We start from the raw sequence: 14717 nt of genomic DNA, 5'->3' as shown, positions 1-14717 counted from the left end.
TTTTACGTCTAAAAGATCCTTTTTTTCCCTCCTTAAGTTGTAGCTTGTGTTTTGAGCATCTTTTTCTTAATTCCTTTTTTCTGGAGATTCATTTTGTGTGTCTTTTTTTCCCTTAGGGATTTGTTTTTATTGATTTTATCAATCTGTGAGAAAAAAAGAAAAAGGGCCTTTACCATAGATAGTCTGAAAACCACTAATTTAAAGCAAATGGCTTCCTCCCTACCCCCAGAATTCTGCTGCTGGTTGCTGGTGTGGACCACACTTTGAGGAGCATTAGTTTAAAGGCAAACAAGACCTGTAATGAATTTTTCGGCAAGGAAGGTGATTCTAGCTTTGGGTGCCCTAGTGACAGCCACCTTTGAGTTGCAGGGTTGGAGAGGTTTAAAATATGGGCTGGAAGCTTCTGTCAGTGCAGGTTTTGGATGCAGGCTGTCTCCTTTGGCCAGTGGGCAGCCCAGAGAAGCCCCCTCAGCACTTCTGGTGCTGGCGCTCCTCTGGGCAGGGACCCATGGAGCCAAACATCCATCTCGCCCTAGCGACAGAAGCTCCTGTCTTGGCCATTCCCTAACAAACGGGGCAGCGCATCTGGTTAGCAGTTTGGATGCCACCTCGGAGGCTGCTGCTTGTTGGGGACGCAGTCACTAAACAAAACTCAGTAAGACAACAAGTAAGCAAGGAAATAAATAAAAGCAGGAGGCAAAGAGCAGATCGGAATTAGTCCTCAACTGCTTTTCCCTGAACTGAAATCACGGCAGGATGGCTGGAGTGCGGTTGTTTTCTTAAATGACACAAGCCTCTTTTCCCCCCTGGGAAGTCTAAAAACTGCTTTCTTGGCCTGCCTGAGATCGCTGAATGAGCTAATACAGGACATGTTGTCTGCTGGGCCTGCAGGGTTTTTGAGCAAAAAATTCATCATTCCATAGACTGATTGTGCTTGCCTGGAATAAGGCACAAAATGTTTGACGTCTCTCAGTGGCATCTGATGACTCTAACTCTCATTTAAAGGGACTAATAGATTATTGATTTAAGCAGGACGACAGCGAACAGATCAACGGCAGGCACTCTGTAGCTGCCTTTAATGCCAGAACTGAGTCGTGAAGGGGGCCCTGGGCTATCCCCCTGCCTTGTTTCCCGCTGTCTTTGGGGCGGCAGTGATGGGGGCACCAAAGGGCAAGAGGAGCACTAATAAACTTGGCCAAAGTATGTTTTTGCTACATTACCAAAAAGGCCAGAGGTTGCATTGAAGTTCAAATCTGCTTTTCTCCTGATGCCATATCCTGGTTGTAATCCTAGAGCTTGCGTTGGCATGTTTGCTTAAAGCTAGCTTTGGCAATCTGACGGTACCACGGAGATTTTTCTTGTTTGCTTTGCATTGTTCTCAGCGTCACGGGCCACACAGAGGAAATGAAGGACCAACGTTGATCTATTTTGAGGGGATATTTGAATATATATAGTCAAATAGTTAATGCTTTACCACCAATGGGAAAATTTTTCCAAAGATGATTATTTCTTGTCATATATAAGTCTTTTCTATATATGTTTGTCTGGGATGCACATGTGGCATTTGTAGGATTCACGTTACAAACCACAATAGACGGAATCAATTCATCCTTCAAAACACAGCCTGGTCACCGCCTCTGGGAAGCCTCCCTTGATTTCTCTGAGCTGAATAAGGCTTATAGCCCTCTCTGTCATATCATATCATATCCGTGTTTCCCAAACTGCTGCAATTTGGATTCACCTGGGAATACTTTTTTAAAAACACTGATGCCTGGCTTCCACTCCCAGGCATTCTGCCATAATAGGTCTAAGATACAATCTAAGCATTAGGATGTTTAAAAGCTCCCCAGGGGGCTACCCTGGTGGCGCAGTGGTTGAGAGTTTGCCTGCCAATGCGGGGGACACAGGTTCATGCCCCAGTCCAGGAAGATCCCACATGCCGCGGAGCGGCTGCGCCTGTGAGCCATGGCCGCTGAGCCTGCGCGTCCGGAGCCTGTGCTCCGCAACGGGAAAGGCCGCGGCGGTGAGAGGCTCGCGCACTGCAAAAAAGAAAAAAAAAAAAGCTCCCCAGGTAGTTCTAACACACAGCCAAGTTTGAGAACCAGTGTATTATATTCTAATTGTTGGTTTACTCTCTATTAGACCAAACTTGACAAGGCTAAGGGATCATACCATGTACTGTCCATAGCGTGTAACACACACTTGGTATGTTATAGTCAGGGAATTAAATGTTTGAACACACCGGGCTTCCCTGGTGGCGCAGTGGTTAAGAATCCGCCTGCCGATGCAGGGGACACGGGTTTGAGCCCTGGTCCGGGAAGATCCCACATGCCGTGGAGCAACTAAGCCCGTGCGCCACGACTACTGAGCCTGCGCTCTAGAGCCCCCACGCCACAACTACTGAGCCCGCGTGCCACAACTACTGAAGCCCATGCACCTAGAGCCAGTGCTCCACAACAAGAGAAGCCACCGCAATGAAAAGCCCGCGCACCGCAATGAAGAGTAGCCCCCGCTCGCCGCAACTAGAGAAAGCCCGCACGCAGCAATGAAGACCCAACGCAGCCTAAATAAATAAATAAGTTTATGGAAAAAAAAAAAAGATTGAACACACCAACATCCATTGTACAAATATGGGAAAACACTACTAGTGAAATAACCACAGCCTTAATAAAAGTGCAGAGCCCTCACTATTGATTGCTTCCAAATAGAACATTTTCATCCGTACACTTGTTGAGGGAAAGTTTTCTGATTCACTCCTTGGTTATAAGTGACTCTCATCTATAGAAAAAGGCTTTCGATTCTGAGGTCTCCCCACTTGCATGTGCTTTGCCTGAGTTTCTCGGGGATTAGATTGCCTGCAGTTCAGTTTCCTTTCTTTGGGAGGGGGAGATGCTGGACCCCTTCAGTACATGGATTTGAAGCTGCATATTTATGGAAATTACCACCCACGTTTGAAATTCAGGGCATAACTCTGACAGCTGAATCCAGACCTAACAGAATTCTATTTACAACCTTCCTAGACAAGCCAGATTAGCTGTTCTACACGAGCCAGTAGAACATGAAAATACACTCTCCCCACATTGCACACAATGTGGGATTGCTCCTTGTGGTGACAACACAGCTCGGTCCCTAGGGCGGAAGTAGAGACACACAAATAAAACCAATCAGAAAGTTCTGGGAGGCGTTTAGGGGAGGACTCACTTGTGCTGATATTAGGAGCATAAATTAACACAGCCTTTCTAGGACTCACAACGTATTCTTAAATAGCCATAACTTTTGAACTGATAATTCCACTTCTGAGAACTTAGCCTAAGGAAATAGAGATGTGCTGAGATTAGCTACAAAGATATTCATCAGAACGGAACGTTTGCAGGAAAAATATTTATTGACAAGGAAACAAACTCATGACACAGTTAAACAAAGTCCCAAACAGAATCTACAGTATAATGCCACTTTTTAAAGTAAACAAACCAACCAAAAACATTTATACGCATAGTAAAATGTTTTGAAGGGTAGATGCCAAGATAACAGTAATTTTCTCTGAATGAAAGGATTGTGAGTAATTCTGCGTGTGTTTTCTTAGGTTTTTTTCTTTTTTCCAGGGCTCCAGAAGCATTTAATTTTTTAACATCTCTGAAATCAGGCTGTGTCTCACAAGCATTGATGGGTCATAATTTAATTGGCAGTACTTTTTTGTCTTTCTTAATGATACATAGAATAACATGCAATTTTATAATCTGTGGTGACTCAGGATCAGTGACACCCAGTAATAACAATAGTAACAACAGCAGTAGCGGCATCTTAGATTCTTTTTATTGCAATATAGTTGATGTACAATATTATAGAAGTTACAGGCGACAATATAGTGCTTTACAATTTTTAAAGGTTATACTCCATTTATAGTTATTATAAAATATTGGCTCTATTCCCCATGTTGTATCCTTGTAGCTTATTTTATATTGTTTTCTTAGATTTTTAACAAAGAGCGACGTAGTATTTTGTACTGCTTTCTTGTTGATGCCATTATGACTCATTTACTTTCAGTGAAGCTGATTGGTTTAGGGGGAGGCATGCTGTTGCTTTTGTAGCTTGATAGCTGATCTGATGAGCTCTCGTGACATCTTCGATGCCCACCTTCCTGTACAGCCCTTGCCACAATTGTCCTGAGCTACCCAGTAAAGACAGCACTAGATTTATCTACTAGACCTGCCCAACTCTAATGAATTCATTCCAAGATTCTTCTGAATTATGACAATACTATAATTATAGTTGATTCTATTCCAAAGGGATAATTAATTAATTTTAAAGGAAGCCAATGAGTATGTGAAAGCTACTTGGTTTCTAATTTTACCATTTAACAAGGCCTTGAAGGGCACTTAGAAGGGCACTTAGGGCTTGGAATGAAGACAAATAAGGAAAAGGGGAAAAGCTCATGTATTAATTCAACAAATATTTATTGATTCTCCACCTACTATGTGCCAGTGTCTCTTCTAGGCCTGGAACAGAGTTGTAAACAATTCATCTGAGTTCCTTGGTTTCACAGGACCCATACTTGGGGAGGAGTAGCACAGGTAGAATATAAAAAGTCGGTACAGAAACCGACTTTCTACATTTAGACACTAGTTAAGGTATTATAGAAAACAAAATAAAATGAGATACGGTGACCAGAAGTGGGAAGGGGCCTTTTATTTAGAAAAGTCACCCATGAGGAGGTGACATTTGCTCTAAGATCTAAGAGAGAAAAGGGACTAGACGTGTGAAGGTCTGAGAATTTCCAGGTAGGGAGAGTGGTCAGCGCAATACCCGTAAGTTGGTACGAGAGCTTGGCCTGTTCAAGAGATGGAACAGAAACCAAGCGTTTAGAAGTCAATCAATGAGGAGAGTCACTGAATTCAGTGATGTTACTGAAGGCCCATATCCTGAAGAGCCTTGCGGGGCCCAGCAAGGAGACTGACTTTGCTCTCATCGGTGGCTGCTGGAGCGTGTGAGGGCTCTCGGCAGGTAAGGGAGACAGAGTGATTTTAACGTTGGAGCAGTTATCTGACTGTGCGTGTGCAGAGGGGACCTAGGCTGGGAGGGTGGGCACCGGGAGACCAGTGCAGAAGCTTCTGCGGTAACTGGGGTGAGAGATGCTGCTGGGTCACTGGGCTGGCCTGGCAGCAAGGTCTCAGACGAGGATGGATTAACAGTACGTGCAGGGGGCGGAGCTGACTTGCTGAAAATTCGGCTATCGGACAATCCAGTGGGTAGAGTAGCTAATCTGGGAGATGGTGAACAGTGGAACAACTGGAAATTGTATACTCTGGGAAATATGCTGTGTATTGTAAAGTGATTGGAGGTTGGAAGATTCTGGAACATTATTTGACCACTTTCAGCCCCTCCCTTCCCCACTTCCTCATCCTTGATGAGCAGTTTTGCCTGTTATAGGAATAGGGCCAGGTCTTGCTTTGACATTGAGCATAAATCTGGAGGGTAGGGATGGGAGAATACCTAGATCTCAAGTTCTATAAATTCCTATTCCTCATGGATTTTGGGTGGTTAAATAATGAGATGGGGGATTGCGTATTTGTAAGTCTAGACTGAAAAGCAACGTCAGGCTATGCCATCATTAATGTAATGCAGTGCTTTTCAAACATTAAGTGTACATTCCGTCACCTGGGGGTTTGGTTAAGAGGTAGATCTGACTCCTCGGACTTGAGCTGGGGCCTGATAGCGCATTTTCTAATAAGCTCTGACGTGGTGCTGGCGCTCCTGGCCCAAGGAGGGCTCTGAGTAGCAAAGGTCTCGCCGCCACTGCTGTTAGCGAATCTCGGCTCTGGCCGCGTGCTGACGGCCCTTTCCGTGTCCTTGTTGAATGGCTGCTTTGGGCATTTTCTTCCTTTGTCCTAAGGAAGGTTCCTTTTGGTTAAGTGAGAGACAGGGTCAAGCGGGTCATTTCAGAGACTCTAATTGAACTGGAAGCTAGGGGGAACGAGAGTCGAAAGAGCCCTGGGTGTGCAGTGAACATCTGACTTTGTGTCTTGGCTTTACCACTGCCCAGTGGGTCTTGGACAAGTCACTGCACTCCTTGAGTTTCTGTTTCTCTTGGAGGTAAAATGGTGATAAAATCATCTCCCTCACGGTGCCACGGTGCTCTGCAAATGAGAGAGGCGTAGGGGATTGCTTTGTAAACTGTCAATACCACGTTAGAGTCAGGATCGCCCTGCAGTGCCTACACTGGCAGCTCTTTTTGTGGGCCTATCCTTGCTATGTTATTGCTGAATTGGGGGCAGAGGCCTATGAACTCACTGGTGAAAAAGCAATGAACTGAAATACGCTTTCTCTTTTTCCTCCCCCTTCCCATCTCCACCGTAGCGATTGAAACACAGAGCACCAGCTCCGAGGAACTGGTCCCGAGCCCTCCGTCTCCACTTCCTCCCCCTCGGGTGTACAAGCCCTGCTTCGTCTGCCAGGACAAGTCATCGGGGTACCACTACGGGGTCAGCGCCTGCGAGGGGTGTAAGGTGAGTGCCCAGCTCCAGGACTGGGCTGCTTTGATATCTTGTCGCGTCACCTCCAATCGGTGTGGTGCTCTGGGTTGTGTGTGATGGTTTCATGTCTTCCTTAGAGCTCATTAGTTAATTCAGAAACTTCTGCAAATGTCTGATGGGAGCCAAATGTTCCAGGGCCCTTAAAATAACCCGTAACAGTTCTTTTCAGGTCGCAAGAGCCTTTTGAAGGCGTCCTGAAAAGCATCCCCTATTTCTCTTTAGAACATGCCGTCTGGTGTCTTTGTAGTTTTATTTCATTTTTAAATATGACTGACAATCCCCTGAATCAACTTGCAGAGAATCCAAGGTTGAAATGGGGATTTATCTTCTGGCTGTTTCCTCAGCCCTGTGGCCTTTGAATTACAGTTTGATTTTCAGCCTGTGGGGACTTGCTACTGTGTGTGCGTGCGTCATAAATTCAGGGGAGCTGGATTTAAAATTCCAGCCTACAGAGTCATGGAGGCTGAACATGTGTCAGAGAGTCTATGTGGCTGCTTTGAATCAAACTAGACAATCGTAATCGAGTCCAACAGGCTTAATTAAGTGAAAGGGCTTCTTATTTTTTTTAAAGAGAGAAGAGAAACAAAGAATGACTTCACAGGCAAATCCAACTCATCCACAGATAGTCTTTCAAAGGATCTGTGGCTGTCTTGAGCCAGCCCTTCCCTAGATAACACGGCTTCTCTCTTTTCCCGCCGATGGCAGTTCAGGTGTGCTGTTGGTTTTTTTCTTTCCAGGTGTGCTGTTTATGCATCAAAACTGCGTGATGCATTGATCAGTGCAGACACGTTGGAGCATTACAGCCTCCTTCCCTGCCCCCAGCTGCTCCAAGGCATTTTGTATTTAGCTGAGTAGAGTTAGCACTTACTGCGTGCATGGGTCAGGAGCCAGTCCTCAAAAGGAATGGCTTGAGCCCACAGCCTTTTTATTTATTTATTTTTAATTTTTTATTTTATATCGGAGTACAGTTGATTCACAACGTCGTGTTCGTTTCAGGTGTACAGCGAAGTGGTTCAGTTATACGTATACACACATCTATTCTTTCTCAGATTCTTTTCCTATTTAGGTGGTTACGTCATATTGAGCAGAGTTCCCTGTGCTGTACAGGAGGTCCTTGTTGTTGAAACCACAACTGTTAATTTGGCTTACAACTCACGGGCCGGTGCTCTCGGCCAGGTTCCTCTGGGGGTTTCGTGTGGTCCTAGCCGTGCTCCACACGGACCAGGTCCACCGCAGGTTAGCTGGTGGGCTCTGCTTCTGAGGGTGCTGCCGGTTGGTGGGGGACCTTTCATCCCGTCGGGCTGGCCCCAGTTATTTGCAGGCAGGGTTCCAAAAGAGAGAGTCGGGCTACACGAATCCTCCAGAGGCTCGGAAGGGACACACTCATGCTTCTGACACATTCCAAAGCAGGTCAGAAGGCCAGTCTGTACTCAACAGGTAAGAACATAAACTCAACTTCTTAGCAGGAGGAGCTTCCAAGTCACAAGATAAGAGGCGGGAATACAGGGGGAGGACAGCTGGGGCCGTTTTTGCATTCGGTCTCCCGCCCAGCACGTCTGATGGCCTGGGAACAGAGTGGACCGGGACCTGGGACCCGGGACCCCAGCTGCACCTCACACACAGCCTGACACATCCTGGGTGCTGAAAGATACAGCTTGAAGCACCGCCTGAGTGTCAGCCCCTCAAAGAAATTATGCGAGGTTTCCTTCCTTTTCGAATCATTTGAATAAACATGAATTTGTTCACAGGGTGAGGCCGGTTTGGAGAAGTTCATTACAGCCTTAGGAATATCTCTTCTTCTGGGGTTGTGTTGGTTTGAAAGGAATGCCCCTTCTTCCAGTAGCCTCAGATATGGTGGTCAAGGAAGAGAACACGGCAACCAGTTGGCAGCTGGATAAAAATCAAAGCATCTGTGCATCTAATTAGTGCTTTATTATTGGCAACCCCTCGCTGAACCTACTTAAATTTATCCTGAGATCTGGGAAGGTTTCAGCAGCATCCCAGTTCACTCCGTCCATTTGTTGTGCAGTCTATAAATAAATCATTGTCTAGTGCTCATTTGGAAGTTAAATGAAAAGACACTCCTTTATTTCAAAAAACTTTGTCATCTCATGACCAGAAACCTTAATGAGGGACGTTACAACTCAGTTTACCTGCTCCTTTTATGTCCTGGGAAAAGAAATTATCCAGCGTGTCTTCTCGTGCCAGATCCCAAGCCCTACCTACATATTAAGCAGTTTCACACTCTGTAAAGTACAGACTGTTTTAATCACCTCTTAGTCAGCTAATTCCCTGACCTCTTGTTTTAATTTGGGATTCTGTCTCTTTTTAGGAAAAACCCCAACAAAAACAAAACCCGTAGCAGCACAAGCAAGTTTGATGAACTTGGTAAAGCTGTGCAGAGTCCTGTTGGGGTGTACCTTTTTAATAAAGAACTATAAGCCCAAAACAGTCAGATGAGCTTGCCAACCAGTCGTCCGACTAAAGGGTTTTTGAACTATGGGTGGGTCTCTGAAAATGTGGACTGCCTTTCCCCCTGGTTGTTGAGAAAGACTGGTCTGCATTTTGGCTTGCTGGGAAAACATGACAAAATTCATAGAACTGAAAAACATGAGAAAGCAAAAGTATAATGTGACAGCCAAAGGAAAAAATATATAACTTTATATATATATAAATATATAAAAAAAATTAAATATAACTTTTGTTATCATTTTAAAAATTACCAACACAATGCAGAATTTATTGTATAAAAAAAATAGAACATTAAAATAACCATAGTTCTAGCCTGGGAGAAAAACCCCTGTTAAACCTGTTTTTCTATTAGTATGTGCATCTTGTTATTTTTGGTGTTTTTTTTACAAGGATAGAATTTTATGTTGTATACTGGTTTTAACTTTCTTTTAAAATTTAATAATGTTTCATGACCAAAATTTAAACAACTGCATAGTTTTTATGGCTATGCCATTAATGTGGTTTATGGTTATATCGTAATATATTTCATGAATCCCCTGTTGTACAATTGAGGTGTTCTCAGTGTTTCTCTACTATAAATAATGCTTTAATAAATAGCCTTCATGTTTATCTCTGACAATTTACTTAGGATAAATTAGTAGAAGTGGAATTTCTAAGTCAATGGCTCTGTACATTTTTAAGGCTTCAACGAATTGCCGGGGTGCTCTCTAAAAGAGGTATATCAATGTGAGCTCCGTTAGTCTATAAAGAGTTAGTATCATTGAAGACTATCTGTTAGAACTCTCTCCCTGTGATTATGAGGTAACAAATCAAGAAACAACGTCTCTTCGGGAATTCTGCCTATCTTTAGTTTGGTTGTTTATAATGGGCCCCAGGCATGATACCATTTTGGGCTACAGCACATACACCGTGGGCCCCCAGTTGACCTGTAAGGGCTGGCCCATCCTTTGGCTGGAGATCAAAGATCGCTTCTCTGGGCTGGGATCCCCTGCTGTAAAGTAGGATTCCCAAACAGAACCCAATTTACATCTTTAAAAAGGAGTATCCACAGTAGCTTCCGCCTGTCATGACCGGAATGACCGTATTGACTATTGTTTGGGGAAGAGCACGTTCTGTCTCCCTAGGGACCAAGCGGCAGTATTAGCCTCAGAATTTAATGAATGGGTTGTGGGCTACCTCTGGGAATGGCCAGTGGCTGCTGTGTTGACACAGCATCACCATGGCATCATAACCACTAGCTGTACCATAGTGATGTCCTGTTAGGGGATTTCCAGCTAAACAGGACAAATGGCAAATTTTTATAGGGGACAAAGGGTACATAAAATGAACATGTGGTATAGTTAGCCAAGAACGTTTCATGATATAAAGTAATAAAGCTGATTTTCAGGTGTCTTTAAGAGACAATCTCATTGCTCATAGCTAGAATTTATGCACAGTTTTGGCCTTTATCCTATTTACATTTCCATTTTTGTAGCTTTCAAAGAGTATGGAATCTAGAGTGAGAACACCAGGATTTGAATCCTGGCTAGGCTACTTGCTAGTTTTGTGACCTTGGGCAAGCATCTTTCATTCTCTGTGTTGCTCTCTTTTCTCAATTGGAAAAATGGAGATAATAATACCACCTACCATCTAATATTGTTGTGAGGATAGAATGAGTGACTATAGAGCATATACTTGGCACATAGTAAGTGGTATATCTGCTTAGTTATTGTTTGTACTGTCATGAAATTACTATAATTACTTTTGCGCACAGTCATGTAACATTGGTTATAATCTCAGTATTCCTTCTTGTAATGTTCTTTCAGCAATTCCCTATTCCTTTGTGCCCAAATCAACACTGCCTCTTTCCTTCAAGACTCAGGTTAAGACCCAGCCATTGCGTGGAACCTCCCCTGATTACCTAGTACAGGAGTTGTTACAAATTGATTCTGTAAAGAGCCAGACAGTAAGTAGTTTAGGCTTCAAAGGCCATGTGGTTTCTGTTACAGCTACTCAACTCTGCCATTGCTGCATGAAAGGAGCCATAGACAATATGTAAATGAATAGGCATGGCTCTGTTCCAATAAAACTTTATTTATAAAAACAAGCAGTGGACCATGTTTGGCCCTTGGGTCTAGTTTCCTGACCTCTGCAAAAGTACATGGTGATATGTCCTGTTTTTAGTTTCTAAAACTCAGAAGCTGATGGCCCAAAGCATTCATGCCAAAGGCGGCAGCAGCTGTTTCTGGTGGACTGTGGGCCTAGGACGGCTACTCGCCATCCCTGCCTGCCCGGGCACCATGGCAACAGCTTCAGGACCACTCTCCCTCTCAGTTGTTCCTCCACCTCTCATTCCTGCTCAGCTCGCACCTCCTTGTCAATCCAAAGCCAGAAATTAGCAATTTCCTTATAAGTGAGCTACTTCCAGAAACACCTGGCACCTTACTTTGGAGCGGTTTGTGGGATGTATTTTATGATCTTCCATATCAGTTAGCTTTTCCTGCCTAACAAAAAGCTCTGCTTGTTGGCTTCAAACAAATGGCACTTATTATCTGTCACAATTCTGCGCAGAGCTTCTTGTCTGGGCTGGCTTGGCTTGGGCCAGGTGGGCCTAGGATGGCCTCACACACATGACCAGGGCCTTGACAGGATGACTGGACCCTCTCCCCATGTTGGGGCTCTTCACCCGTGAACCTAGCCTGCGTTTGTTTATGTGGTGGTGGGCAGGTTCCCATCAGTAAGACAGGACAAGCACCAGTGTGCAAACCTCTGGTTGCATCACATTCGCTAGTGTCCCATTGGCCCAGCGTGGTTAAGCCTGGATTCAGTGGGTAGAGAAGTGAACACCACCTCTCATGGGGAGAAGTGGCAGAGTCACCCTGCAAAAGGGTGAGGATGCCAGAGCCGACATTTGCTGACATACCTTCTTGTATTATGCCCTGGTTTTGTGCAGAATTCTCTTCCAAAAACTGTATTCCAGGGCCACAGTGCTGGGCGCCAGAGATGCAGCAGTGGATGTGACAGACAGGTTCCTTCTGGAACAAGGGCAGAAGACAGGCAAACAATTTAGAGTTGGAAGAAAATGAATAGGATGGTCTGGTAAAGAATAACGGAGGGGGACCTGATTTGATAGGGAGGCAGGAGAGAGCTCATGGCTGCGAAGGAGCCGGCTGTGTAATGGGGTATTTTAGGTCAGAAACTGAACTTGGATTCTAGGGCCGTTTCTTCCCTTCTTTGTTGTGTCCATTAACTTCTCTGGGCTTCAACAAATCTGTGAAACTAAAACAAATCCACAAGTTTGAACCCCGTCCTACGCCAAATGCAAACACTACAACAGTGAACCCAGTAAGTGCACTGATTTCTTGTTAGGAATAGCTTGTGTGGCGTGGGAGTCCCTGGTGTTTACAAGCCTGGGGTGAGTAGCGGGGTGGGGGGGGGAACTGCTCTTGTTGGATACCTTCTCTGTACCAGGCGTGGGGACATTTTATACTCATATTTCATTTAATTCTCACAACAGCCCTCCAGGGGGTTAGGCTTTATGACCACCATTTTAAACATGAGAAAACTGAGGTTCAGAGAGGTTAAGGAACTTGGCCAAGGTCACACAGCTGGATTTCAATCCTAGTCTGGAAAATTCCTCACTGCTTCAGCCACACTGAAACAGTGGGTAGGAAGCAGCGGTGTGTTGTATTCCAGTTTGGGGGTTTCATGGGGCAACAGATGAAAAACAAAAACAGGTGGGAGCGTACTTCAAAAGGGAAACAACCCTATGGTCTTGATCATTTCATAAAAGAAATGACATTTTACATGAATAAGTAAAAGAAGGAAGAGCTTGCAAGGCAGTCTTTCCCAAGGAGGGACAGTTAACACACGGGCTCCACCCATGGGCACACTCCCAAATGGTGCTGAGTCCTTGTTTTCTCCGCTTTGCCCTTGGTGGGTGGAAACTTCCCATCTCTGAGCCAGCGCCCAGCCCACGTGGGGAGCCCATGAGGCACAGAGGGATGCTTGATCGTGGTCACGCTGGTAGCCTGCTATTTAAAGTAGCCTTGAAGAGTGTAAACTCCACCAGCCCCCTCAGTCCCTCAGGGCTCATTTCATCCATTTTCTTATCTGCCTTTGTTTTCCTTGCCTCTGAAGAAGGAGGCTCTCATCTCCAGGACAGCATTCGGCCACTGGGCTGGTTTGGGGTTTTTTTCCTGGCAGACGGCAAGTAGTATGCTCAGTACAAAGAGTTTTGCAATCAGGAAGATGGATGTCTGCACTTAATTTTAGAACTCTATTAAGTACTATAAACGTGCTTGGTGATTTTATTTGACCGAGGCCATTTAAGATGACATTGTTTTTTTGTTTTTAATCAGCATCCATAAACATGAACATTATGCTCTGTTTGGAGACCGTTCCGGTCTCTGCCCGCCCTTCACAGTTGCTTCTGCTTAGGGGTTTGCTGCAAGATCCAGTCCCAAGAACAATATAACACACTAAAGACAGTAACAAAAACAGGACAACGTCTGCATGCTGTAGTAGCTAAAGCTGAATTATGAAGCCTGCCATCAAGTTCATTATTTCAGTCCTTGAACCAAAAAGAGTAGGTCCCCTCATAGGCCCAAAGAGCTGTCCTCCTTTATAAAACTGGCCAACAAGGGAGAACTTATTTATTCTCTCATTGATCAGACATTTACTAAATACCTTCAATGAGACAGGCTCTAGGTACAGAAATTAAAAGTTTTTATGTATTTTGTTCCCAGTGTTGTGTCCCAATGTTTAGAAAGTACATAGAACAGTGCCTGTTAAATAATAGGTACATAGTAGATATTTACTGAGTGAGAGGATGAGTGTATGTACGGGCAAGGAGAAAATTAGTGCACGTGCCGTGTGCTGTGACACTTGAAGTTGCAGGGCTTGACGGGTGCAGAGAAGGAGACTCGTATCCCTCTGACATTTCCAGGGAAGGCTTTACAGAAGAGGTGGTTTTATGGACGTGTGAGCATTTTCCAGGTGAGGCAGGGGAGAGGAGCGTTCCAGGAAAAAATTAAAGACTAATCTGAAAACAAGGGAACTTGGGATAGTCTGTGAAGAATTGCATGGAAATGTGGAAACTTATCCCTTCTCTTAAGGTTGGTTTTGCACAGCCCTGTGTAGGCATCTGGGGATCAGCGGGCATGAAAGATACTCAGAAGGGCTCACTGCTGTGTGTCCTCAGAGCAGCCTTCTTTGGCACCCTCATTAGGTCCTTCTCTTTCACGTGTTCTGTTCTCCTTTGTAGCACTTAACCCAGCTGTAGTTAACTTATTTTTTAATTAATTTTTGTTGGAGTAGAGTTGATTTACAATGTTGTGTTAGTTTCTGCTGTGCAGCAAAGTGAATCAATTATACATAGACACGTATCTGCTCTTTTTTAGATTCTTTCCCCATAGAGGGCAGTACAGAGCACTGAGTAGGGTTCCCTGTGCTCTACAGTAGGTCCTTGTTAGTTATCTATTTTATACATAGTAGTGTGTATATGTCAGTCCCAGTCTCCCAATTTACCCCTCCCCTCCCTTGCTCCTTGGTGACCGTAAGTTTGTTTTCTACATCTCTGACTCTGTTTGTTCTGTTGTTTTGGTTTTTTAAAATATTTATTTATTTATTTTTGGTTGTGTTGGGTCTTCGTTTCTGTGCGAGGGCTTTCTCCAGTTGCGGCAAGCGGGGGCCACTCTTCATCGTGGTGTGCGGGCCTCTCACTGTTGCGGCCTC

At 44.6% G+C, this 14717-nt stretch overlaps 1 protein-coding gene across 1 annotated transcript in view; it reads left to right on the top strand.

Annotated features, from left to right (window-relative positions):
• The window catches only part of RARB (retinoic acid receptor beta), a 185624-nt gene that overhangs the window by 25868 nt on the left and 145039 nt on the right, over window positions 1-14717 (top strand). The window contains exon 2 of the mRNA XM_033855255.2: window positions 6355-6503. Coding sequence (XP_033711146.2) covers window positions 6355-6503 — 149 coding nt within the window. The remainder of the gene's footprint in view (window positions 1-6354; window positions 6504-14717) is intronic.

This window comes from Tursiops truncatus, chromosome 4 (genome assembly GCF_011762595.2).
Source record: "Tursiops truncatus isolate mTurTru1 chromosome 4, mTurTru1.mat.Y, whole genome shotgun sequence".
Lineage (NCBI taxonomy): Eukaryota > Metazoa > Chordata > Mammalia > Artiodactyla > Delphinidae > Tursiops > Tursiops truncatus.
This window is presented reverse-complemented; position numbering and strand designations above follow the sequence as displayed.